The sequence below is a fragment of the Oryza brachyantha genome, chromosome 8, assembly GCF_000231095.2.
Source record: "Oryza brachyantha chromosome 8, ObraRS2, whole genome shotgun sequence".
NCBI lineage: Eukaryota > Viridiplantae > Streptophyta > Magnoliopsida > Poales > Poaceae > Oryza > Oryza brachyantha.
The window spans coordinates 17,748,158-17,774,478 of record NC_023170.2 but is presented as its reverse complement, the minus strand read 5'-3'; the positions used below and the strand labels follow the sequence as shown (position 1 = coordinate 17,774,478).

At 39.1% G+C, this 26,321-nt stretch overlaps 2 protein-coding genes across 5 annotated transcripts; both read left to right on the top strand.

Moving 5' to 3' along the window:
* Positions 1-13,098: 13,098 nt before the first annotated feature.
* Positions 13,099-19,681, top strand: LOC102704730 (protein indeterminate-domain 5, chloroplastic-like). 4 transcript variants are annotated; one of them, XM_040526952.1, is made up of 5 exons: positions 13,099-13,494; positions 13,576-13,737; positions 13,967-14,357; positions 14,471-14,867; positions 18,271-19,681. In XM_040526952.1, exons 3-5 carry the CDS (start codon positions 14,198-14,200, stop codon positions 19,292-19,294), a joined length of 1,581 nt encoding a protein of 526 aa, XP_040382886.1. In that variant the 5' UTR covers positions 13,099-13,494; positions 13,576-13,737; positions 13,967-14,197; the 3' UTR covers positions 19,295-19,681. The 4 variants fall into 4 exon arrangements, with proteins under 4 accessions (XP_040382886.1, XP_040382885.1, XP_040382884.1 ...); XM_040526951.1 differs by having other exon boundaries at positions 13,576-13,741; XM_040526950.1 differs by lacking the exon at positions 13,576-13,737 and having other exon boundaries at positions 13,099-13,422.
* Positions 19,682-22,181: 2,500 nt separating this feature from the next.
* LOC102704444 lies at positions 22,182-25,913 on the top strand. The gene is made up of 7 exons (XM_006660311.1): positions 22,182-22,193; positions 22,518-22,607; positions 22,714-22,812; positions 22,896-22,928; positions 23,350-23,629; positions 24,783-24,935; positions 25,639-25,913. The coding sequence occupies exons 1-7, from the start codon at positions 22,182-22,184 to the stop codon at positions 25,911-25,913; spliced, it is 942 nt and encodes a 313-aa protein (XP_006660374.1).
* Positions 25,914-26,321: the final 408 nt, after the last annotated feature.

The following is a 26,321-nucleotide window of genomic DNA, read 5'->3' as shown; positions in this document are numbered from 1 at the left end:
GAGAGTTTCACATCATTCATGCATGATTACAAAGCAACTTTTCTGGTTTTCTTAAAGGGGAGGATGGATCGATAAGACATTTCCAAGTGCCCACCAAAACATTATTGCTTAAAAACATGAGATTGACTATGGTATGAGATCCACTTCAGTTTGCACAAAGCTAGTACTTCTCTGGATGCTGCAGGTTGTTGATGTAGGATATGACTTCAGATAAAGCTATCAACATATATGCACCTTTTCAACTAATCCACGGTCACACCAGTGAAATATATATGTGTAAAAGTACCCCGGCCGGCAGTTTCTCCAAATAAAAGACAAACGTGCATCTCAACCAACAACTGCATGCTTGTCTGCCACACAACGTACCAAGCTTACATAGGCAGGATTTTATTTTACAAAAACAAATGCATGCCGGTAATCAAATGAGTTTTGACTGATGACATGCAAGATTTATTTAATCAACCATCGAAACCATTGTATTTCTCTATTCATACATATATTTAATTTTATGGTAAATATCATTGAGTCGATCTAATTAAAAATGCTATGTTAATTAAATACTCTTTCCATCCCTAAACGTTTGACGCCGTTGATTTTTTTATACATGTTTGACCGTTCATCTTATTCAAAAAATTTACTTAATTATTAATTATTTTTATATCATTTCGTGTATTGTTAAATACATTTTTACGTATATATATATATATATATAGCTTTACATATTTGACAAAATTTTTTGAATAAGGCGAATAGTCAAACTCGTATAACAAAAGTCAATGGCGTCAAATATTTAGGGACGGAGGTAGTACCTTACAACATGGGCGGAGGTAGACATGTTTGTCGGGGTCGGACGACCCCGACGAAATTCCTAACATGTCTACTAAAATACTATTCCGATGACATTTTCAGCTAGCTTCACCTCTGCCCTACAAGAAGCTAACGGTTTACAAGAAGCTAGCTGTCAGCTTAAAGAAATTGCTATAACATCTACTGTTATCCTAACAGCAAAGGTAGAAAAGTATTCTAAACTCTCGAGGGGACTCCTCTTATTTATTACATGTTATCCAAATAATATTAAAAAATTATAAAGATAGATTAATATGAGATATATCACTACACAAACATGCAAGTTATAAATATTATTTGTACAATCCAATACTAGTATGATTAAGTTCTATAAGTGTCAAGTTTTAATACGAACTAACACTAATGAGTATTCATCACTGCCAGTTCTTGGTTGTATTAAACACGCAGACACATGGGTGGGTAGGAATCCTCTATCGGTGCTGAATTTTACTGAACCGATACAGATTGGACGATACTATTAGTAATTGGACGATACTATTAGTGAGTGTTAGATATGATCCAAATTGTTATCTATAATGTATTTGGATTATATTACTAGTTTTCTAGTAGATTTCTTTTAGCCATTTCCTACTAGGAGCAAGATTAGTTTCCTAATACGATCCTACAACCATTCCCCTGTTAGGACTCGATTTCTCCTTATATATATAGACTCAATTTCCCCATATATATATATATATATATATATATATAGTCTAGCTACGGTGAGTTGTAACTCACGGGTTGCTCCGTAAGTCGGGATCCAAAAACATATCAAATCACCTCTAAATTTCAATTTATATAGCTCACTAGATTCTTTGTATCAAAATGTTGTAGCACGTAAATTTTTTTCATTTTTAGAGATTTTTAAGTATTTTTTGAGATTTTTAAAAGTGATACATAACACATTGATTATTTTATTAATATAGTACAGTCACTTTTAGAAATATCAAAAAAATACTTAAAAATCTCCAAAAATGAAAAAAAATTGCGTGCTACAAGATTTTAATATGAAGAATCTAGTGAGCCATAAAAATCGAAATTTAGAGGTGATTTGATATGTTTTTGGACCCCGACTTACGGAGCAACCCGTGAGTTACAACTCACCGTAGCTAGACTATATATATATATATATATATGAAAATTAGATCCTACTACCAGGTGTAGCTACTCCCTGTACGTTCATGATGAAAAACATTTTCATAACTGTTTCTACTCCCACCCAACAGAAAGTATGGACACTATTAAATCTAATGTGAATGATATAACTACATGTATAGAGTTTGTACTTTCTGTTGGAAGAGAGAAGAAATATGTATAGAGGTGTTTATACACCTTAGACGTGAAGAGAGTAGCTTCACCTGGTAGTAGGATAGATGCTTCATATATATATATATATATATATATATATATATATATATATATATATATATATATATATATATATATATATATATATATATATATATATATATATATATGAAAATTAGATCCTACTACCAGGTGTAGCTACTCCCTGTACGTTCATGATGAAAAACATTTTCATAATTGTTTCTACTCCCACCCAACAGAAAGTATGGACACTATTAAATCTAATGTGAATGATATAACTACATGTATAGAGTTTGTACTTTCTGTTGGAAGAGAGAAGAAATATGTATAGAGGTGTTTATACACCTTAGACGTGAAGAGAGTAGCTTCACCTGGTAGTAGGATAGATGCTTCATATATATATATATATATATATATTGCAAACTACACGGGAAGGGTGCGATGGCTCGGTGTATTTTTCTGCATTGTAATCGCACCTCATATTGTTGGTTGGCATCCATGGTTTTTCCTGTAAGGATTTTTCACGTTAAATATGTTTCTCGGTTATATGTCTTTTTCCCTAGCAATTAGGATGTTTTGTAGTAGCGAGAGCACACGCCCTAGCGAGGAGATAGTTGCCATCAGGAGACCCTTTCAACTATGTGGCTTTTTCTGTGTTTTTGGACGCACTAACTCCATCAGTAGGCTCCTAGCTTTGTACCGGCTGGCATCATCAAGGCCCAACGTCTTCTCTAATCCTTGTAGCTGGCTTCTTATTTAATACCGTCTTCACTGCATCCACAAATAAACTCCTATATATATAGTCATCAGAGGACTTCACAGCAGCACTGATTGTTACTACTACTCTTTCTCAAAAGCCTGCAGCAGTTAGCCTTCTCTCTTCGATCAATATATTAATCAATTTGAGCATACATACATGCATATATATATATGCCTGGAATTTAACTTATGTCCGATCGATCTCTCTCCTCTGTCGATGAGCTTTTCTACAGTTAATTCGTAAAGCAGTAGACATGTACAAAGACAGATACCAGAGGCATGCATTCAGCTTCAGAATACCGTAGGAACGAAATGAATGGAACTTTCAATGGATTTGAAGTATGATCAGTTGGTAGCTCGATCTGCAGAGGGGGTCAGATTCGGGACGTGTGTATATATGTATGCGCCTTTCCATTCACGACGAGGCAAATCTTGCTATATATACACCGCTAGTGTATTATGTATATATTGATCTGCATATATGCAGACACTGACAGTGAGAGTGAAGACTGAAGAGCACACACATGTGTACAGCAAGCAACAGTGTAGATCAATCTAGCTCGCTAGCAGGCCACAGCACGCACCACTGTTCAGAGTGTATAGTGATCTTCTTCTTCTCTCCACGGCGCAAAGCTTAGCTCCAGCTAGCACGTACTACGTACAGTACTGGGCCACTGGCCACAATTTGGCTGGTTTAGCCATCGATCGATCTCAGCTCTGACCTCTGCTGGCTGCATGCAGGCCCTGCTGGTCTCTCACCCGGCCCCAGCATGCATGTCAACCTGCAGCAGCAGCAGCAGCACAGTACTCCTAACTAGCTATCGTCCTGTACGTGTGTGCTGCCTGTGAGCTGAGTTGTGACCCATGCATGCATGCATTACTCGTGTCCCTAGCTACCATGGCCTGTAGCTTCATGCTCTTTCGTCCGACTTGGATCCTATAATATCTTTTCATTATATCATCAACGCTATTACCGTTACTAATATATGGATTCTATTCTTCTATCGACGTATGTATCTACATATATTAGTAATAATAATATCATTGTTATAGTCAGTGGCGAAGCTGCTTGAAGGAAGGGGTTCCCAGGAATCCCCTTCGGAAAAATTTTTAACTAAAGTTTTTTTTTACCATATATTCATTCCTCAATTCAGATACCCGTGACATCCCCTCTATTTCGCTCTAGCTTTACCCTGATCATAGTGATAAAAAAAAATTGAATCTATCATCCATATCAATTAATGAATGGAATCGATCGATGCATCCAAGCATGATCGAGGAGGAGGAGGGAGCATGCAAGCATGAATGGCTCGGCGTTCGATGGCATGGACAAGATAGACGTGGGAATGTACCGGTGTGCATGCGACAGATCGATCGATGACGAGAATTATTGGAGGTCGTCGTGTCGTCAGGGCAGCCACGCCCACGCAGCGCAGGGAGGGACCTCTCACGTACGTCGCGCCACCCGGTAGCCGTCAAAAACTGCATGCATGCGTCTCTCTTCTCCCTTCACATGCATGCATCCACATCGTCGTCGTCTCTACTTGTTACTCTATCTGTGTGTCTCCATGCATCTGCTTCTCATCCATATCCATTGTCTCGTGACCAATGCTTGCTTGCAGCTATATACTCAGACACAAGCTGCATATATCAGTCATCAGTATGCAGGCTCTCTCATCTGAATATATATACATGCAGAGAGCTAATATCTATCTCGATCTCGGCCATTTTAGCAGTCAAATTGAAAGGTCTCCCTAGCTGGCAGGGAAAACGCGAATCGGTCACTTGCAATGTTGCTAGCAAGAGAGAACAAAGGACCCGGCCCGGCAGCTGCAGGATGCACGACAAGCCTGCACATATTCATGCATATGTTGCCTGAACTGATCGTCGAGCTGGCGTGACCAACCAAACCCGAGATGACTCGAGAGCTCAACGATCGATGCAATACGTGTCCTCTCTATGAGTAGCTCTGTCTCAGCTGTTGCTACCGCTAGCTAGAGTATGTATATATCTGAAAAATATATATTAATTAACATGTTGCCGAATCAATGAGAAATTAAGGAGGGAATATATTTGTATACCACTAAGTTTAGACCAGAAAAAGACAAACGCGCATGAAGTAGTCCTGGATTTATATATAGCATGCAGTAATTCCCAGAGGCTATGCATCACGCTACCTCCATTTCATATTACAAATCACTTTAAGCTTGTCATAATTCTAACATTTTTGAGTTTGATCAATTTTATATACAAGTATACTAACATCTATGGCAACAAATTAGTTGAAGATATTTTTATAGCATATTCATTTGTGTGTTGAAACTTGAAAATATTATCATACTCTTCTAAAAACTTGTCCAAACTTAAGTTTGATTTTGTACAAACTCAACTAATTGACTAATAGTATGAAGCGGATGGAGTGCATTATGATATGTTGCAGTTTACGTGAGGGTTATTTGCTAGCTAATCAAGCTAGTACATGCATGCAATTAGTTTATTCATCAAGTACTATATATATAATACTACCTCCGCTACAAATTATAAACATTTGCTAACATTTAAATTTTGTATTACAACATAAGCACTTTTGTGTTGATTTGCATGTCTTATTGTTCCAATTGTTAACTCCAAAAGCCAAATTAATAAGGTGTTTGGAACGAAAATCTAAGCAATTCAAAATTTAAAAATTGACCATGGAAGTGACTAGGGGCTCATTTGGAATAGGGGAATTTCGCAGGATTTTAATAGAAAACAATTCGGTCCCTCCAAATTTCTCGCAAAATTCCTCCAAACCGAATGGACTCTAAAAGAAAAACTTTTAACATAATCTTCTGCTAAACAACATAAAATTATTTATATTTCAAAATAAATTGAGCAGGGGAAGCATGCATGCGTTTCTTTTCTCTGCTTTCCTATCAACGTACAAAATTACCGTACGGCAGGCAGGCATACAGATGCACATGCAGCACGGGCTACAGTTGAGGCTGAGGAGGTATGTACGTACGTACGGTATAACATGAACCGATCGTGCATGTATATAGTAGTGTCAGTAGCTGCATATGCATGCATGTGTACCACATCCTTGGAGTACCTTGGATGCCATCGCCTTCGATCAATTCATGCTTTATATGTACCTGGCTGGATATATCCCTTCGGGGGATGTACAGTGCAAACTTGCAGTGGTTTTAGAGAAAAAAGACATTCACGCAGGATGGAGCTACACATAGAATGCTATCCTCATGGTACACAATGCTTCAAGTGGGTCTCATAAAAAAATATTTTTTACTCCTTTTTCTTTGCCCTCTCTCTCTCTACTCTCCTCTCCCTCTCCCAGTATGACGACAGATCTGGGGGTGGGAAACAGCTTACCGCCGGCGGCCACGTCCGAGGCGACAAAGCTTGGCGGCATCCACGCCCCCGTGACGGAGCTAGCGGTGGTCGCGTCCGGGCGGCGGCGCATCGGCGGAGGCCGTGTCCTAGCTAGCGGCAGATCTCGGGGACGGCGTGTCCCGGCGAAGCCTTCCCCGCGGCGGAGGTTGGCGACGGCCATGTCCTGGTGGTGTCCCTGGGCCGGAGTTCGGCAGATCCACAAGGTTGGCGACGGCCATGTCCTGGTGGTGTCCCTGGGCCGGAGTTCGGCAGACCCGAGTGGAGTTGGGCAGATCTAGCGCCTCTCTCCTCCCTCTGCTACTTCTTGGCTATATAGCACTTCGCTTCTCTCTCTTCCCTTTGTTGCTTTTTGGGTTATAGTACCGGTGCACTCTGCAAGCTTCGTGGAGCTCGGTGGAGACACGGTCTGTATCTACGTGGCAAGCAGGCTCCGGCATAGTGGGAAAATTTCATCCATAACATAAACTTTTGACTGGTACTAAAAAATACCACAAAATTTTCTATATTCCCAACAATACCACATAACTTAACAGAAATGGAACGTCGTCTGTTTGTAGGACCAAAATACCCCTGTATGTATGCGTTGCACGAGAGAACGTGAGGAAATTTTCTTTCTGGCCGCCAGCGTTGTCTTTCTGTTCCCAAAAAATAGCGTGACCAGCGCAAGCAGCGTCGTCAAGACAGCCATCAATCCATTCTTTCCAAAACAAAGCCATTTTGATCGTAGAGACCAGTGCAAGCAGCAACAGCAGCCTCAGCCTCAGCTGCAACAGCAACATAGAGAACAATAGAGCAGACCACAGTTGCAGCCTGTAGCTCTGAAAATCAGCCAAGCACTAGATCATCGCTGGCGGGGAGGGGAGTCGGCCGGTGGTGGCGGGTGGGCGTCAGCTGACAGCCGGGCAGCCGGGCGGGCGTGGGCCGGCGGGGCGACGGCCGGCCAGGACCGCGGGAGTTGGCGCGGGCGTCAGCTGACCGGCAGCAAGGAGGGAAGTCGGCCGTGCCGCGGGGAGGCCGCCGGGCGGGCAGGCGTGGGCCGTCCGCCGGCCAGATCTGAATTTTCCCTCTGTTCCCCTTCTTTCTGCTGGTGCTGCGCGGTGGAGGCTAGGAGGATTTTGGAGAGGGGCTATAAATGTATAGCGCCGTTATTTTTCATACTGTCCTGAATTTTGTGGTATTTTTTTACTGGTCAAAAGTTTGTGGTATAGATAAAATTTTTCCACAAATATTCTACGTACATACAGTGGTGGTATATATATTATTAATGGTCAATTATAGGCCACGTTCTTTTTACGAGGGATTTTAGATGTGCGAGTTGATCATTTTTTAAGCTGCCAAATGGTGTTTCCAATCATTTGGTTTTTTATGTAAAAAGTAAAATGATATATTGTAAACGAAAAATAATTTATAAATAAAAATTTTATATACATGATCTTAGCGATCTAAAAGTAAAGACAAAAAAAAATCAAATACAATCATAAAACTCAAAATCAGCTTTAAATTCAAAATGCAAAAGTAAATTTTTGGCTGATAAGAATAAAAAAGCGAAACATAAAACCGAATGATCCGTCCGGTCAGTCCGCAGTCAGGCAGCGGTGCATTAATTGCCCAGGTTGTATTAATCATCATTATCATTGTCTACTAATTGTTGATGCGCAAGCAGCATGCATGATGGATCGATCGATGAGATAGCTGCGCGCGATCGAGAGGGCGGCCGCGCGTTGACTAGATTTTGGAGTAATCACGTACTACCTCTATATTTTTTTAATATGACGCCATTAATTTTTATGTTTATGTTGACTATTCGTCTTATTTAAAAAAATTATATAATTATTAATTATTTTGTTATAATATAATTTATTATTATATGAATTTTAAGTATGTATTATAATTTTGTATATTTGAATATAAATTTTGAATAAGACGAAGTAATCATAAAAGTTAACGGTGTCATGTATAAAAATACTAAGCGAGTAGTTCGTACGACGACGACCAGTCCATTCATTTCTGAATCAAATCAAATCGCAGAGAAAGAAAGGTCAATCAATTAGTCAGCGTCACCCGTCAAAATCACCAAGGACCATACACGGCCAGAATGCCAGCTCATACAAAATCATGCATGGCCGGCTAGCTCGAACTAATAGACGACCAAGCCTCTCTCACTAATTAACTCGATCTCGACATAGGTTAGCACATCGCTGATGTGAGCTCGTAAAAACTTAATTAATTAGTTATAAGTGTTTCCAAAGTTTAAATTTAATTAGGTGCGGTAGAAATTTGAAGGGATAATATCATTATTTTTATTGTGATCTTTATTACCAAAAAATTACAAAATACTACTAATTAATTAATTACAAAGTACCAAAATACTCTTTTAAATCAACGATAAGATTAGTTGTACTGATAGTATAATATTTAGTAAAATGCACCGGTGAGGGACCCCAAAATTTTATATCACACTATTATAAGTAGTACACCGATTTTTATTTAATCATCATTTCAATAATTTCACAAACAACCAATCAATATCTGAAGAGGATATACATAGTTCAAAAATTAAAAATTAATCACTAAATAATTAAAGAATTAAAAAAAATATAATTTGAAACAGATAGCTAATTGTCACTGTCTTCCTACTGTGTTCTATTTTATTTACCGATGCATTTAAGTATACATAAGCATCGGTTGATCGAGTGTGATTGAATCAAGCTTGGACGCAAGCTAGCCTACCTAACCTTCACAAGGCAGACAAGAGCGTGACAAGAAAAATATATTCCTATTCCACGTTCTTAATTCATTTCGAATGGCAATTGCCAACCACTAAAGCTGCACGCAGGTCAGATGCAAATGCACACTTGTTGAGCTGTTGTTCTCTCAGTGTGTTAGTACCTTAATTACTTGTTCTTTTATTTATAATTAATTAACTGGATCTGTTCGACCAGCACCATATTGTAATATTCACGGACGACGACATGCTGGCATGCTACCCATTTTTCCCACTCATTCCCTCGTTTTTTACATTCAAATAGTGTAGAATGATCTTCATACCCAAATTCATTTCGAAGGGGAAATTTCCAATGAACAACGACTAAAAAATTGGAGAAATTAAATGTCATTGGTTCCACTTTTTTTTTTCATTCATAGAATGTATAAGGATTTATATGCCCTAATTCATAGGGATCTTATTCTTCTCTCAGTTTTTTATACCTAGGTTTTGGTTCCTGCAGTCTGCCGTTTTGTTCCTGGTGGTTTTGTTCAGACTATATATTTTCTTTTGGGCTGAATATGTGAATTGCCGAATGGTTTTGTGATAACTATGTAGGCCCCAACAAATGAATTAACTAGTATTAAAAATAAATTTAATAAGCTTTCTAAATAATCATATATAAAAAGTTTTTATGAATATCACACCGTTAATTATGAGTTAGAAAAACGTGCTCTAATTTTCAGCTAGTCAAATACTACAAGCCAGTTAGAATTGGAAGGAGCCATTTCCCATTTCTTCGTCTCTCTTTGGAGCTCAGAGAGAAAGAGAGAGCATTATTCGCAGTATTATTGACATTTATGAAAACTTACATTTCCAAAAAATGCTTCAAGGTAATTCATGGATGGAAAATCAAATGAGAGCAATATATAGAATTCTCATCCCTTCTTACCATTAATTGTTTATGTGTTTCAAAATACAATCGGAGGCACAATTTAACTCATTTAGTTGTCTATATACCTAGTTTATAAACTAATAAACCACGAACGAGGATTGAGGAAAGAGAGATCAGATTGGTTCAAATGGTGGCAAGTGACATGTTGTTATCTTCTGCTATCAAATTTATCTAGTAGCTAGCCGTCAACATCAAACTTGTGTCGTCTATTGTCATCAATATTTAATTTATATGTCTAGCTGATCAATTCAATATTTAATATTTAAGGAATATATGGGGAGTGCTTTGTTTCTATAGCAGGCCACGTTGCACGCTTTCGAATTTTATGGGGCTTCACTTGAATATGATTACTTTCTCTATTTTATATTGTAAAATATATGCACTATATTTAGATTCATATACTAATCAATGTATATTAATATATGTCTAAATTTATTAGCATTTATATGAATCTAGTTAATACTAGAAAGCCTCTTATATTATGAAACAGATATAGTATAGTTTAAGGTTTAGGTAACCCCCACCTTGCAAATGCAACCATTTCTCTCTATATATGCAAAAATTGCCTATTTTATCCTGGTAAAAATTTAATTTCTACATATAATTATTTTGAAAATTAATTGGGAGGCATTACTGCAGGTATGCTGTTATTGGCAGCCTAATGATAAGAAATTTGTTTTCTTCTCTATATATAGATAGTTTGCCTTGCTGTTGATACACGGTTTGTCCTTTACTGCCACTGTGTAATTCCTCTCTATAGATACTTTGTTGTTTCCTATGTACATCGTAATCCACTAAATTTTACTTTGGAATTTCTGGGGAGAAGAAACACATGTGATCAGCTGATCACATGTGTACATTGGCATATACACAATATGTATATATGTTCTTCTTTTTTTATATGTTTTTTTTTTGTTTTTGTCCTCTACTTTTGATCTCGCGAGATGTGTCTCACAGTGCATCACATGCAATCATGCATGGTATCATTAATTGAGGAATTTACAGTAGTATTTTATTGTCAATATGTACAGCCTCGCTATATACATTTGACAAGCAAGGATACATGCCAAAGAATGTCGTGTAGAAAAGTAGTCCTAGCTGGCTAGTAGAAGCTAAACTAGACTCTTGGATATAATATATACACACACGTATGATGATCAATGCGTTTAGCACGATGAGAAAATTTATCTAATTCAAACAAATTAAGCACATCCATATATATACTATTTCTCTCAGTCATATTTTCCCGCTTGTTTAATTGGTAAGTTTTGACATAATTAACTGAGCACAGAAATAGTTAGGGCTGCATGCTTAATATATGTTGAATATATTATGTTCGCCTTTTTCTTTTTGAGGTTGTCCAGTCGTACCGTACAAAAAATATAGTTATGGAGTAACAAATTAACTTTCATAGATCAATTGTGGTTGAGGAGTTCTATTCTCTAAACCCTCTCGTTACAGAGTTCATATAATAATGAATTTTTAATTACTGAGATGAGATAGGATATGATGATGACATAACATATATATATATATATATATATATATATATATATATATATATATATATATATATATATATATATATATATATACACACACACACACACATACGTGTTTGTATACTCAGCTCGTGACCGATTAATTATGCTCGATCGATCGGCTAGCTTTGAATTGTATGCCGGTCTCTAATCCATGGTTAAAAGGATTGGCAATAACTAATCAAGTATAAGCAAAAGCGGAAAAGTAGGATGCATATATTTTGTACCTTGTCACATGTAAACAATATCTTTCTCTTTAAATATAAAAGGGTGTATTTTATTCTGGCTCTTGGTATAATAATAGTCACAATATATGCATCATTTCGTGTGATGAGCAGTACAGCCAGTGAGCACATGGTTAACTTGGTCATGTAGCTTAGCTGTACGTGCATGCTCTGTGACGCAACATTCAGGCCTACAGCGGAATCAGTGTCTGTTACCATGTCACACATGCCCCTGGAACAGCAGCCCCTGCAAGCATAATCTCAAGGCAAAAACAAAACATCCAGCCAAAAAAGACTCCCCCATGCAGCAGCATTTCAAAATTGATGTGTCGATTTTAATATTTAGACAATAATGGAAAATCGCTTTACATCTCCGAAATTAATAGATATATACAGATCAAGCAAAAAACACCCAAGGGTCTTCTGGCTAGCTTCACGAGACAGTGGGCTAGCCGATCTAGATTCAAAGCATCACTTCTATCTATTTAATTGATATTAGTTACTTTCCTAATATCCAAGTTATATAGATCAAGCAAGGAAACCATGATGAAGATATATTTTTTAGATAATGGCGGAATTAGATATTCTGCCTTTAATTTGCTTTCGCAAAAACTACAACTAGTTATTAGAGCAGGTACAGTAGCACCCTATAAGCTAACTATAAACATATTTTAAAGAGATAAGAGGAGAGAGATGAGCTACTAATTTGTAGTCAGCTGTACACGGGCTCCAAAACAAAATATGTGTATGATATGTGTGACCATGTATTGATGTTTGGTGGATAACTATTGTATAAATTAACTATTAGATTGACTATAAATGAATTGAAGCCAGTAGTTGACTATACTACTGAACTTGCTCTTACAAATAACGCAGTAATATGAGAATACGGATAACAAATCGAGATAGACACAGATATATGTGCTATCTACCTAGATCTGATTGACAGTTACAGATCCATGAAATACTACATATGGCATGCATGGAGGATCAATAGTTGTCCAAAAGTCTTAATTATCTCAAGCTATTTAATCAGTCAGCTTTAGAAAAATGCATTTCTATATATAAATATTAAAATAGATCGAATATATTATAAATCTAGGATCCACCCGGAGGATAATCACAATACGTTCACACGGTACGTACGTGGTGGTGGGGGTGGAGTGCGTGCGGAGGGGAGGCGATGAGCGAGCGAGCATGTGTCCATGTCATGGTGGGCCCCACAGAGCGCGACACATGGGCCCACCGTCCCTGCAGGTCATTGTCTTTCTGTAGCCCGGGCCGGCGCCGCGCCGGAGGCCGGAGAGACCTAGCTAGCTAAAGCTCAGCTCGATCAGAACCAACCATCCACTCATGCAACTCACCCACCTGCAGCGAGACTCCTCTTCTACCTTCTCGTCTTCTTCCTCCTCCTCCTCCTCCTCTCCTCCTCGCCGCATAACACCGGCGGCAGCGCAGCCATAGAAATAGAGCTGGCTAGCTTACATCATCGTCGTCGTCATCACCATGTGTAGCTAGCTCCAAACAAAACTTGGAGAGAATTGGAGCGTACTACGTACTACTGCAGATAGCATCGATCCCAGCAGCAAGAAGACGAGGAGACGACTAAGCTACTACCAGCTTGCTAGATAGCTGCAGTCTCTTTTTTGGCTTTTCGAATTTATTATAACCCCGGTTCGTGTTTGCTAGCTCATCCATCGCCCCAATATCTATACTATGTTTCAATCTCCATCGCCTCAAACTAGAGTACTCTCCTCTTCCTTTTTTTCAACAAGAGTTGCTGGCTACCTCTATTTGACTTGTTTTGTTCGGTTCTCTGCGTCTCAGATGGCTTGCATATGATTTCTTTTGGTTTCATCTGCTGTGTGCTAGCTGTTGATTCTTCTTCTACCAGCTCAGCTCGTTCTCCATGCCCTATTCCAAGCTATAGTTAATTTGCTTGGCGTTTATTCAGATCGTAATAGCTGCCACCATGCCTCGGCTTTGCTTGTGAGTATGTGCAACGAACGACTGCATATACAAGTTTGTTTTTGATAATTGTTATTTTCTCTCTTATTTTTTCTCTCTTTTCGTTTCTTTCCCCTTTGATCTGTATCTTTGTTAGATAGGATCTGATCAGAGCTGCAGGTCTTTTTGTCTGTCCTATGGCACACAGATCCATCGATCCGTATTTACATGCCTCTCGGATTCCTGATTGATTTGTCTTGATTAATTTCAGGTCGTGCTCCAGATCGAGGAGGATTTGAAGTCAGCTGCTAGACTAGCTAGCTACCAAGATACAAATACTGCACGGAGTGTGACTTGGATCGATTGGACTAGTCATCAGTAACTTGGCTTAATTCCATGCATGCCTATCACCTGAAGAATTAATTCACGAGAGAACAAGACAATTAGTGAGTTGCTCAGCTGATTAACTCCGAGGTCTATCGCCTGTGATAGAGATAGATCGATGGCGGCCGCGTCTGCACACTACTTCGGTCTGAGTGAGCCGGCGCAGATGCAGCAGCAGCAGCAGCAGCAGCAGGCTCACCTGCAGAGCAACGCGGCGGCTCCTCCCGCCGCAGCCACGCCGCCGCCCAAGAAGAAGAGGAATCAGCCCGGAAACCCAAGCAAGTATCCTATCCTAGCTGCTAGCTTCTTGTTTATTGAAATCGAAATTAACACATATATATGGTGCGTTCTGTGTTCTAACCGATCGATCGATCGAGATGTGGATGAGCAGATCCTGACGCGGAGGTGATCGCGCTGTCGCCGCACACGCTGCTGGCGACGAACAGGTTCGTGTGCGAGGTGTGCAACAAGGGGTTCCAGCGGGAGCAGAACCTGCAGCTGCACCGGCGAGGGCACAACCTGCCGTGGAAGCTGAAGCAGAAGAACCCCAAGGAGACGCGGCGGCGCGTGTACCTCTGCCCGGAGCCGTCCTGCGTCCACCACGACCCCTCCCGCGCCCTCGGCGACCTCACCGGCATCAAGAAGCACTACTGCCGCAAGCACGGCGAGAAAAAGTGGAAGTGCGACAAGTGCAACAAGCGCTACGCCGTCCAGTCCGACTGGAAGGCTCACTCCAAGACCTGCGGCACCCGCGAGTACCGCTGCGACTGCGGCACCCTCTTCTCCAGGTATACACACCATCTACTCCTACCTGCAAATTACTTTCATCCTCGCTATCTCTCTCTGTTTCAAAATATTAGTTCCCTCGTTGAGATGATCATTCTCCGTCCCAAATTATTTTCATCCTTCATGTCTCTCTGTTTCAAAATATGAGTTGTCCTCGTCGATCATTCTAATAGGATCTCTTAAGTTCAGTTATTAGATGTTGAGATTTATTTTGGTGTGCCAACATATATAGAAATGTTTGTTTGGGTTTGCAGTTCTTTACATGTACTACTTTCTGTTCGTATGATTGAGTCATGATGAACACACTCATGAGGTAGGAGGCTGGCTCCGGCACGGAAAGGCACGAGAAAGCTGGGTAGAGATAGGGTGGATGGATGGTGATTTGATTGAAGGAGATGGCCGGCTAGCGGGTGTTAGGGTTAGGGTTGTCACCACCTTGACTCGGGCATATATGCATGCATACTGATCAGTACTCTACAGTGTGCCTCGGTAGCTCTCTTCTTTCTTGTTTGGAAATTGGATTTTGATTCCATTTGCTTACTACTACTGTACAGCTTTTCCCATTCATTCCATGAGAGAGAGAGAGAGAGAGAGAGAGATCTAGAGAGAGGGAGAGTAGCTGGTCACACGTGAACTGGACTTGTCTGGAGGGGGGGACACAGGGCAGAGGCCACTGCAGATATGCACAGCACAGCTGCATGCTTGCCGCCATGGTCATCGTCTTCCTCCTCCGGCCGGCCAGAGGAGCTAGGAAGAAAAACAAAAGCCAGTCATCTTTTTCGCCTCGGAATCCGCACATCTGCTGCTAGTACGCCTTCCCTCTCTCATCGTCCCTACATGTTCACGTGATGAGAAGAGCCCCTCGCTAGCAGTAGCAATGGCCATGGCTTGTTCTCATGTGACGGATGGGATGCATCGATCGCATGCGATGGCGCCATGCATGCAGAGACGACAGCTCTATTCTTTTCATGGCGCGCGACTGTGCCACTATAGCTATTGCTGCGTTAGCTTACTGCATTGCGTTCAGATCGATCGTGTTTGATGATGATGCCAGTCGACGACCTGTGTGCTCGATCGATCGATCTTCAGCCTCTCACCCTATACCATGTCTGTCCCAATTATTTCTAGGTTATTTAACCGAGATTAATTAAGAAATAAATGGACATACAAGGAAGGGTAAGTGGGAATAGGATAGAAAGAATTTTGAATATATGAGATAATTGGTAAAACAAGTAGTAGTACTATGAATATTATTAAAAACACTTATATTTTGACACAAGACTAAGAGCTTTTTTGGAACAAAGGAGTTTTGAAGGATTTGATTCCTATACAAAAATAATAATGGTCCTTTTGAATAAAGGAATGTATTTTCCAATCCTTTGAAATTCTTTAGGAATACCTCAAAACATAGGAATTTTAGAGGATTTTCAACATGAGATCCGTGCAACCTCTTAAAAAATTGCTTTATGCCTATCTCTCTCCCAATTCCTATGTTTTTTCTACACTTGATTCAAACGGTTATTTTTGCAGTTTTCACGTGTTTCTTCAATCCATAGGATTTGGTTTGATATGACACTCATATCCTACATTTTCCTACTTATGTGTTTTTGAGAAAAAAATTTATTCTAAAAGAGCTCTCAGATACCAGAAATACTCATATTTTGAAACTGATGGAGTAATTAACCTACATGTGTTTAGTAACCATGTCGGTTATAGATATATACGCTTGGGACATTTTTCCTATCCTTGGAGAGGTACCAGAAAATACCACTGTTTTCTATGTAAAATTTAGTACCTCTTGTTACCTTAGATACTAGAAGGTACCAAATTTTACATAGAAAACAGTGATACCTCCTGGTGCTTTTTCAAGGATAATAAAATTGCTCATACGCTTGCAACATGTCGTCCCTATCTGAAAACTGGAAGCTAGCTTGCAACTGTGAGAGTGTTGCCCTTTGGTGAGATAGTACAGTTACACAATCTTAATTTGGGCATTGCATTGACATTCCTTTCATTTGTTTTGTCTTTCCATATCTGGCTAAGTCGCATGCTTTTCAGCGGGCTACAGTGTTGTTTGCACAATCTTCCTTATATTGCTACGTACTAAGACAAGCAAGCATGCTCTAGTCAAATTAAGCTAATTCATGTTCATTTTTGTTCACAATTAAATTCCATTTTTTATATTGGCTTTTGTTCTACATGATATATGATTCTCAACATGATTTTTTTATCACTATATATATCTATGTTAACTACAAATATTTGATGGTATCATATAGTATATACATATTCCTATGTTAAAGAATATAAGATTTATTAAGTTTTGTTAGGGCAAGACTTTGACTAACTTTACTCTGTTAATTAGGATGTTTTTTTATGACATGAAATTAACGTTATTAGATTTGTCTTCAAAGAACTTCTGTATGATTATGCTTTACATCCAGAAAATAAGATGCTAATAGAGTAATTTTTAGTCAAAATCTTATCTAACGAAACTTAATACACCAGCTATTTTTGAATGGAGGGAGTAGTAGTAGGATATACGTACGCCTAAAAGGCTAGCTAGGCTCCTTTAAGTTTGCCATTACAATACTGGATGTTGAAGATATTTTATTTTCCTGAATTATTTTTATCTATAAAACAAATTATAATGATCACAGTTTCTATTTTTCACATTTGTACTAGTTAGTTGCACAACGCAATAACACGGCAACTTCAAACTTAGCCAGAATCACACTATACGTCATGCACAAATGAGAAGTGAATTAATAGGAGAAGAATTTGAGGTGAACGAATGGTCATATATACTCGTTAACTAATAGCACTACTATTTCCCAACTCTTCGTTATGCATGCATGAACATCATCATTATTATTATTATCTCAACCAGGAGTGGATTGTATTACTCACATCATTTTATATTATGAGATGTTTTAATTTTATCTAGATTTATCCATGATCCAAGTCAACGTTTTCAATACGTGTTTATTTATTAGCATACATGTATAAATCTAAACGAAATCTTATAATATAAAACAAAGTTAATACTATCTTGCAAAGATTAAGGGCTCGTTCAGATTGTTGCTACTCTCAGGTCTACCAAAATAAGGCAATACCAGCTGGGAAATAACCCACAAATACTTAAGCTAATACCACCATATTAACATTTGGCAATTCTGAAAAATTCCACTCTTAGAAACATCATCAAACTTTTAGAAAGGCTTTAAATCAAATTCACCCAACGCAACCAAAATTGAGTTTCATCAAAGTATGCCAAAAATTCACATTACCAAATTTTGGTATGGCTGATTTAGGCAACTAGCTACAGAACAAATTAACCATAAGGCAATAAAACATTATTGATCACCATGGATTAACTTGTGCATGTGTTCTACCATTACACAGGAGGGATAGCTTCATCACTCACCGAGCCTTCTGCGACGCGCTGGCGCAGGAGAGCGGGAGGATGCCGCCCATGGCCGGCACCGCCCTCTACGGCGCCGGCAGCCTTGCCGCCATCGGCCTCGCCGGCATGGCCGCCCCCCAGCTGCAATCCTTCCAAGACCAGACGCCCCACTCGTCTGCCATCACCGGCGGCAACGCGGCAACGCAGTTCGATCACCTCATGGCGCCGTCGTCCGCCGCCTCCCCCGCGTTCCGCGCCACGCAGCCGGCATCGTCGGCGTCCTCGCCGTTCTACCTCGGCAGTGGCGCCGACGACGGGCAAACCCACACCTCGTTGCTCCACGGCAAGCCGGGCTTCCACGGCCTGATGCAGCTGCCGGAGCAGCACCAGCCGGCCGGGAACAATGGCCTCCTTAACCTGAGCTACTTCTCCGGCGCGAACGGCGGCGGCCACCAGGACGCGCGCCTCATCTACCCGGAGCAGTTCAACGGCGCCGGGGCCGGGAACGGCCGCCCGGGCAGCGGCGGCCAGCACGGGAACAGCGGCGCCAACACCGACTCGGCGAGCATCTTCTCCGGGAACATGATGGGTGGCGGCTTCTCTTCCCTGTACAGCTCCTCCGACCAGTCCGTCGCACCACCGCAGATGTCGGCGACGGCGCTCCTGCAGAAAGCCGCCCAGATGGGCGCGACGACGAGCAGTGGAGGCGGCGCCGGCAGCGTCAACACCCTGCTCAAAGGGCTCGGAAGCGGCGGCGCTCTGAACGGGAAGGCTGCAGGGTTCATCATGTCCGGGGAGAGCTCGTCGAGGAGCACTTCACAGACGGCGGAGAACGAGAGCCAGCTCCGGGACCTGATGATGAACGCCGGAACGGTGTTCGTCGGCGGCGGCTTCCCCGGAGTGGACGACGGCAAGCTGAGCACGAGGGACTTCCTCGGCATGAACGGCGGCGCGGCGGGGCTTGCACTACGGCATAGCACCGCCGGAATGGGCATGGGCTCACTGGACCAGGAGATGAAGTAATTAATTAATTAACTTAACCACCAATGCAACTTATTAGGGTTCATCGATGCATGGAGCTAATCTAATGGATGGGATCATGGAGATAATGGTGGATTATATGGTATTTCGATTATTTAGGTGGATCAACTGGTGATGATAATGCATGTTAATTGTCCATGATTAGCTATCATATCTGATGGTCAGTCATATGTGCAATATGTAGCTGATGATCTGAAGGGATCAGAACCGAATTAAGGCGAACCAATTCCAATTTGATCGATGTTCATTTGTATGTGTTGTGGCTACCCAATTTAATTGTTGGGGGAAATTTCATTTATATTGGTAAGTGGTAACAATTGATTTTTGCCACTTTGATCAAATTAGTAGCCTTGATAACGCTTACGAATTGGGGAGTGAATTCTGAACTCTTTGAGTGCATGCCTTCTTGTCTAGCCTGTATTCTAGCTAAACAATGATGAAAAATTTATAAAGATATATTAATACGTGCTACGTCACTTTATAAATATGCAAGTTTAAATATGATATCTACAGGTTGTAGAAAAATAAATATGCAAGTTTAAATCATAATTTATTTTCTTCATTAATTACAACCTGCAGAAATCATATTTAAACTTGAATATTTATAAAGTGATATATTACATATTGATGACATGCAAGACACAGGGAACTTCCATCGAGAGTTTAGAATCAATCTGCACCATATTGATTAGCGTTTAATTATTTTTCATTACACCTTGTACAATTCATATTCAAACTTACGTGTTTGTGAAATGCTATATCATATATTAATTTATCTATGATTTTTATAACTATTTGGATGAAGCGCAAGAGATTGCCTTGAAAGTTTGATGTCAATTTCCATCAAATTTATATCACACTAGAATTTTGGTTTCGTCAGCCTGTTCTTTACGGCTAATGGATCATCGAACCGGGTTTATGATAATTATTTAAAGCTCAAAATGAATAAATTACGTGTTATAAAGTCTAAGAGTTTTTGAAAATATATTTTTAGGAAATGCTGATGAAGACATTTTTCAAAAAAAAATACTAGTACCATAATTCATAATATATATATTTCATTATATATATATATATATATATATATATATATATATATATATATATATATATATATATATATATATAAATTGAGAAGAGCGTGAAGAGAGATTGTTTGTGTAATTAGCTAGAGAGAGAAAGATGGAATTAAGGAAGTATATAATGTAGAGTATTGCTACTGTATGAGTGTATTACTGTCTCCGTCTCGAAAAAAGATCACAATGTTTTGACTCTTTGTTTTATTTGAAATTCTTTTGTGATTAATATTTTTATTCTTGCTAGATGATAAAACATGAATAGCATTTTATACGTGACTAATTTTTTTTAAGTTTTTTATAAATTTTTAAAATAAGACGAATGGTTAAATATTGGATATGGAAAAATAAAAAATAAAATTATTATGAGACGGAGGTAATATGAGATATGCGCTTGCAAATTTGTGCAGCTAGCAAAGTTAAGGCAAGCCACACTGCAACTGCAGCCTGCAGGTTGGCAGCTCTGCTCTCTTTGCCGGCTGCTGCTGCGGCTGCTGAATGTGATATGGCCCACACATACACTATGGGCTAGCTGAGGCCTGAAATAACACTTGGGCCGTTCGTTGGTACTAGTTGGGCTGTTGGTTAGTATAAGCCCATTATGTGATGGACTCTTTCCGCCTGATCCATGGCAGCATAATTGTGCCATTCCATGTGCTAAGCCATTTTCAGAACAAGAGATGTGGTTTATACACAGTTAAAGATAGACTCCCTCCGGCCATTTCATATCTAAGATGTTTTGGTATATCAGGTTTTTTCTATATACCAATCTATATGTTTTATATATGTATTTAAATTTATTAGCATACAAATGCATCTAGAGAGAACTAGAGCATCTTATAGTGTGAAACATAGGTAATAGTATGACAAGTGTAAAAAGAAACTAATCATGCATGTAAATATACATTTTTATTTATAATATTTGAATTTCCATGTATGCCTTTGTTAGTGGCGGACTTGGAAATATTCTAGAGCATGGGACAAATTAATTAGAGCAAATATTTTCTGTAATAATTTTAAGTTTAACTTATATAATGGCGTAAAGTTACAATGGATCCTCCGCCGACGAGCATGGGTGGCCACTTGGGGTTACCGTGCAATAGATCAACCATTGACTTTTGTTAATATATATTAGTTCATAATGTCTAATGATAACATGTATCAAAGGTTTGTTGGAATGTTTTCATATAAAAATATATTTCCCTTTGTACGGCCTAGCCCAAATAGCCCATCAAACCTATGAACTCTTTTTAAATATAGCACCATCCCGCTTTCAACCCTAATATTAGGTTTTTAGCTGTCCTCTCCCCCTCTCACCCCCTCGACAAATCTAGAAGCGCCGCCATTCTCAGTAGACTCTTTAGGCGGACCTCCGTTGCAACAAACATCCACCATGACTCTCTCAAGTTGTGGTGAGTAAATCCTCGCAAAGTCTCCTTGCTCTCCTTATGCTTCATTTGCCGTCACTTCTGTCTGATGGAAAAGGATGATTCTAATGTTTTTTGAGCAACTACCAAACCCATCAATGCGAAAAATTAAAAAGATCGTGTGCATATTCAGGAATACTATTTTTTAGATATAGCCATGTTCTTTGTCCATGTAGTCTTTACCCGTGCTTGCGTACCATAAGTTTTAGGCAAGTGTTTATATTTTCAATAACTGGTTTTCCTTGTTTTCTTCTTGTTGATAAACCATTGTTTCCTTGAAAGTTATTTTTTCCCTTTTGTTTTCCATAGATTCTTCTATTGTTGTTTTTACAAGGAGAAAGATGAACTCCCCGGTGAAAGTGACCGATGGGATCCAAGGTATGATTCCCTATTTTGGATAAATTCCTTGTATGCTACCGATTATATGTATAATTAATGTTTTGTTACATATTCTCTTAACTAGTCATTGTTATTACTCTTTATACGCTGAGAACTACATGATTTCTATTTCTATCTATTTCACACAAGCAACTGCATCATACCAATTCTTATTTAAATGTATTACTAGTAAGTGTGATTTGTCAATTTTACCTTACCTCTATTAGGGCCCACACCTTTGCTCAACAAGAAGTTGCTGCTTTCCATACTGGATAAGCTACAAAAGTGAGTATTCTATCCATCTCTTCAAATCATATTCTCCAGAAACTACTTCAGAGTGAGCTCTTATGTGATACAATTTCCTGCCGGAAAGATACATTTGGTGCCTTCAAGAAACCAGTTAATCCAAAAGAGGTGGTTCATTGGACTTTGGATGTGATAATTTCTTCATGTTCCTTTGTTTTGTGTAGTTTTTTTTTGGGTGGAGCTGATCATTTTCTTCTGATGAATTTGTTTTCAGTTACCAGACTACCATGATAACATTGAGCATCCAATGGATTTCAAGACTATCCGTCAGAAGCTCAACAATGGGGAATATGCCAACTTTGAGCAGTTTGAGGTGGGTTTGTCTTCTCTCCAATTAATGGTCTGTGATAGGCACATTTGTAATTTGGATTCTGGATATTCTTTTTGGAAAATTAGGGTTATGTCATTGCTTTAAATTATCATGGGCCTGTAACTTTTTTTACTCTTACAGAAATTATGTGTCAATCATATAAAGTGTTTGCTCCATTAATTATTCCTGATCCTCAAAAACATTTCTTTTGTGTTATACACATACCCCAAAAGCATCTACGGTTATGTGCATCATATTATAGGGAATTTGCATTTTTGCCCCCATCAGCTAAAAAGAAATGCCCAAAAGCATCTGACTTGAAAATTTTATTTACAGAATGATGTCTTCTTAATTAGCGCAAATGCTATGTGCTACAACGCACGAAAAACGGTCTACTATCGCTAGGTAAATCTTTCATACTTAATTTAGAAAAGGAATAATTCTATATAGTTATTCATTCTGCTTAACTGTAACACTGAGCAATGCATGTGGTGCACTACAGGCTTAGGCTATTAAAGAACTTGCTGAAAAGGAGTCCAGGAACTTAGAATAGACAATGGTGACAATGAATCCAAGATGGAGCAAGAGACTTCAGGCAGAAACAACACCATCAAGAGGAAAGCTATGGCTGCTGATTCTTCTGCTAATATTGGCAGAAATGTCAGAAGGCTAGCAAGCTTGAGGCCCAACATGGGATGGAAAGGAAAAGACAAATTGAGTGCTGCAGATGCACAGAGATCAGCTTCTTCTGATGGCACCAGTGAAGATGAAAGCATTTCAGCTGATGAGCTTGGAAGGGAAACAAGTGAAGATGACTCAGGTTTTACTTTCGTATACTCCCTCTGGCCCAACTCAAATCAATTCCTAGCTTCCTAATGCATATTTAGTAAGGAGAGAATATGGCAAAAATTTACCTCTTACTAATAGGTAAGTAGTATTGATTGGTGCTTAGGTAAAGAATACTGAAAGGATAAAATTTAAGTAAATTTCACTAGCGGTATATAAACTTGTGAGGTAGGTGCAATTTAGTACATGAACTTATAAATACTTATTTTAGTACATTAACTTGTGAGGTTGGTGTAATTCAGCACATAAATTTGTTAAATGGTAATTTTAGTACACAAACCTGTGTGTATGAACCAAGTCCAACGACACACCATGGCTAACCTTGCAAAGTAGGACACTGATTAGGACGTTACATAGACATACATATGAGAAGAGATTTGTTGGTGGTATGTTAAACATAAGCTTAACAATACAAATCTAGCATCACCAACTCTCTCCGGTGTCAAATTACTTTCCATGTATCACACCATAAAGCTGAAAAATCAAATTATTTTTTTACCATTAACTAGTTGCACAACATGTGTCAACGGAAAGAACATATATAGTGTTGTCGCAGTATTTTTTTAAAAAACTAAATCTTCAAAATAAACAAAATCCCCATAAAGCAATATTGGTTTGAACTCTATATGAACTAGATACTCTGCATGAGTGGCAACAACAGAATGTACTAATCGGCATGTAACTTAGAAAAAACAGCTCCAGCATAACATTGGTTCGCACTTATTACAAAAGTTCGTGCACTTAAACAATTGTTTTGCAAGTTTGTACACTAGATTGCACACATCACCTGTTCATGTACCATCGGTAAAATTTACTCACAAAATTTCTTAGTTTTCAAACCCCTGGTAGGTAAGAGGGTAGAAGTTATTTTATTTTAGAACAAAATTTGAACACTAAAGCTATTTTGTTTTGGAACGATTGGGTTATGCCTCTGCATTTTTAGACTAATATCCCATCCGATCATTTAGATTTGACGTTGAGAGAGCTAAACTCAACTATTCCAAATGTCAAATGATAAAACAAGAACAAACCTGTATGTATGCTTAAATAACATTCTTTGGGGAAAAATGTATTTTTTAAGCTTATGTGTTCCTTTTCTTTTGACTTGCATGGTCAATTCTTTTCAGGCCCAAGGTATGGCATTGTAGCAATATCTAGGAGAAGGTCGTATGAGAAAGACGAACATAGAAGCACAAACTATGAGCTGCCCATGTCAGCTTTTGACATTGGATCAAGGAAGCAACTGGTACCAGTTAAGTGCGTAAAACATGGTTCAGAGAGTACATTTTATAAAACTTAACTATTATAGCCTAATTGTATAATCATATGGATTTTAGCACGTAGCATATAATCCCAAGAATTCTGGTCATATAGTTTCAATAAAACACAATGTTAGCTAATTTAACTTGCTACTATATAAAAAGAGCAATTTTATCCAATTTTACATAGAAATAGAAAACAGTAGTATCTTATGTTATTTCCTTAAGAATGAAAAAAATACTCATATAAAAAATAGATAATGCTTAACTTAATTGGCTAACGACTTTTATACGATGGACAAAAAACCATAAATATGATTTGAGTTTAGACTCAAGAGTTTTGGTTTTTAACTTTTTGTCATGCTTTACCATGTGAATATAATCCCTCACAGCATGTAAGAGAAGAGCGACAAATCTTTTGTCGCTCCCTATAAGAGTAGCTAAACCTTAAATTTTCTAGAGTTTGGTGAATCATATAAAAAATAGTTAACACTGTGGTTCTGTGAAACTTTACAACATAATAGGGTTTAAAATGCTACGTGTTAAAATCCCCTTGATTCTGTACAAAAGTAAAGAAACATATAACATCTGCATTAGATGAAATTTACTTCTTTTTAAGACAATAATATATACTAATTAGCACATTAACTAATATCAATATTTTCGTTTGTTCTATTGCTAATCTGCACAATTTTGAAAAGTATACATTTAATTTACTTATCAGCAGCAGCATCAGCAGAAGCCGTTGGATTACGCGCGCAGCCTTGCCCGTTTCGCGGCGAACCTTGGCCCCGCCGGCTGGGACGTCGCGGCGCCGAGTTCGGCCGCGGGTGGGTGGTCGCGCCGGAGCCGGCGACGAACGCCGGCGCCACCGCTGCCATGGCCATGCAGACACGAGCACGAGACGACGGCGTCTCGGCGGAGCAGAGGGACGACGCCGGCGTGGACACCATCAACGGCTTCACCGCTGCTCGCCTGCGCGAGTTCCTCCGTTCTTGATCCTTCGTCGTCGTCAGACAACGCTGGTTGTTTGCATTTCTGAATTTCTGAGGTCGCACCCATGATTTCAGGTGGATTTTCTTTCTATCTTTTTCTTCTTTCTTATATACATTTTTGTGTTGTTCTGAGCAAGTGTTCTAAAACAGTGTTAGAACAACATGGAAATGGTTGCCCTTTTCCAATATATGGCACAGATTTAGATTATATCTAAACGTTTATGATTCTCTGAGAATTTTGGCAGCTTACTGATTCAGAAAAGCCAAATCCGGGGTTACACGAACCTGGATTTCATTTTTGTAAAATAATATTAAAGTGTATTCTCTCCATTCTTGAATAATTGGCACCGGTACTTTAAATTTAAATTTTGATTTGACTGTTATCTTTTTGTTCCGGAAATTTGTACATAAT

Excerpts from the sequence above, each read along its gene's own strand:
- LOC102704444 (XM_006660311.1), top strand. Across the intron at positions 23,630-24,782 it reads AACAAGTGAAGATGACTCAG|GCCCAAGGTATGGCATTGTA; the intron begins GTTTTACTTTCG and ends AATTCTTTTCAG. Across the intron at positions 24,936-25,638 it reads CGTAAAACATGGTTCAGAGA|CAGCAGCATCAGCAGAAGCC; the intron begins GTACATTTTATA and ends TTTACTTATCAG.
- LOC102704730 (XM_040526950.1), top strand. The coding sequence starts at position 14,198 with ATGGCGGCCGCGTCTGCACACTACTTCGGTCTGAGTGAGCCGGCGCAG. Across the intron at positions 14,358-14,470 it reads GAATCAGCCCGGAAACCCAA|ATCCTGACGCGGAGGTGATC; the intron begins GCAAGTATCCTA and ends GTGGATGAGCAG. Across the intron at positions 14,868-18,270 it reads TGCGGCACCCTCTTCTCCAG|GAGGGATAGCTTCATCACTC; the intron begins GTATACACACCA and ends ACCATTACACAG.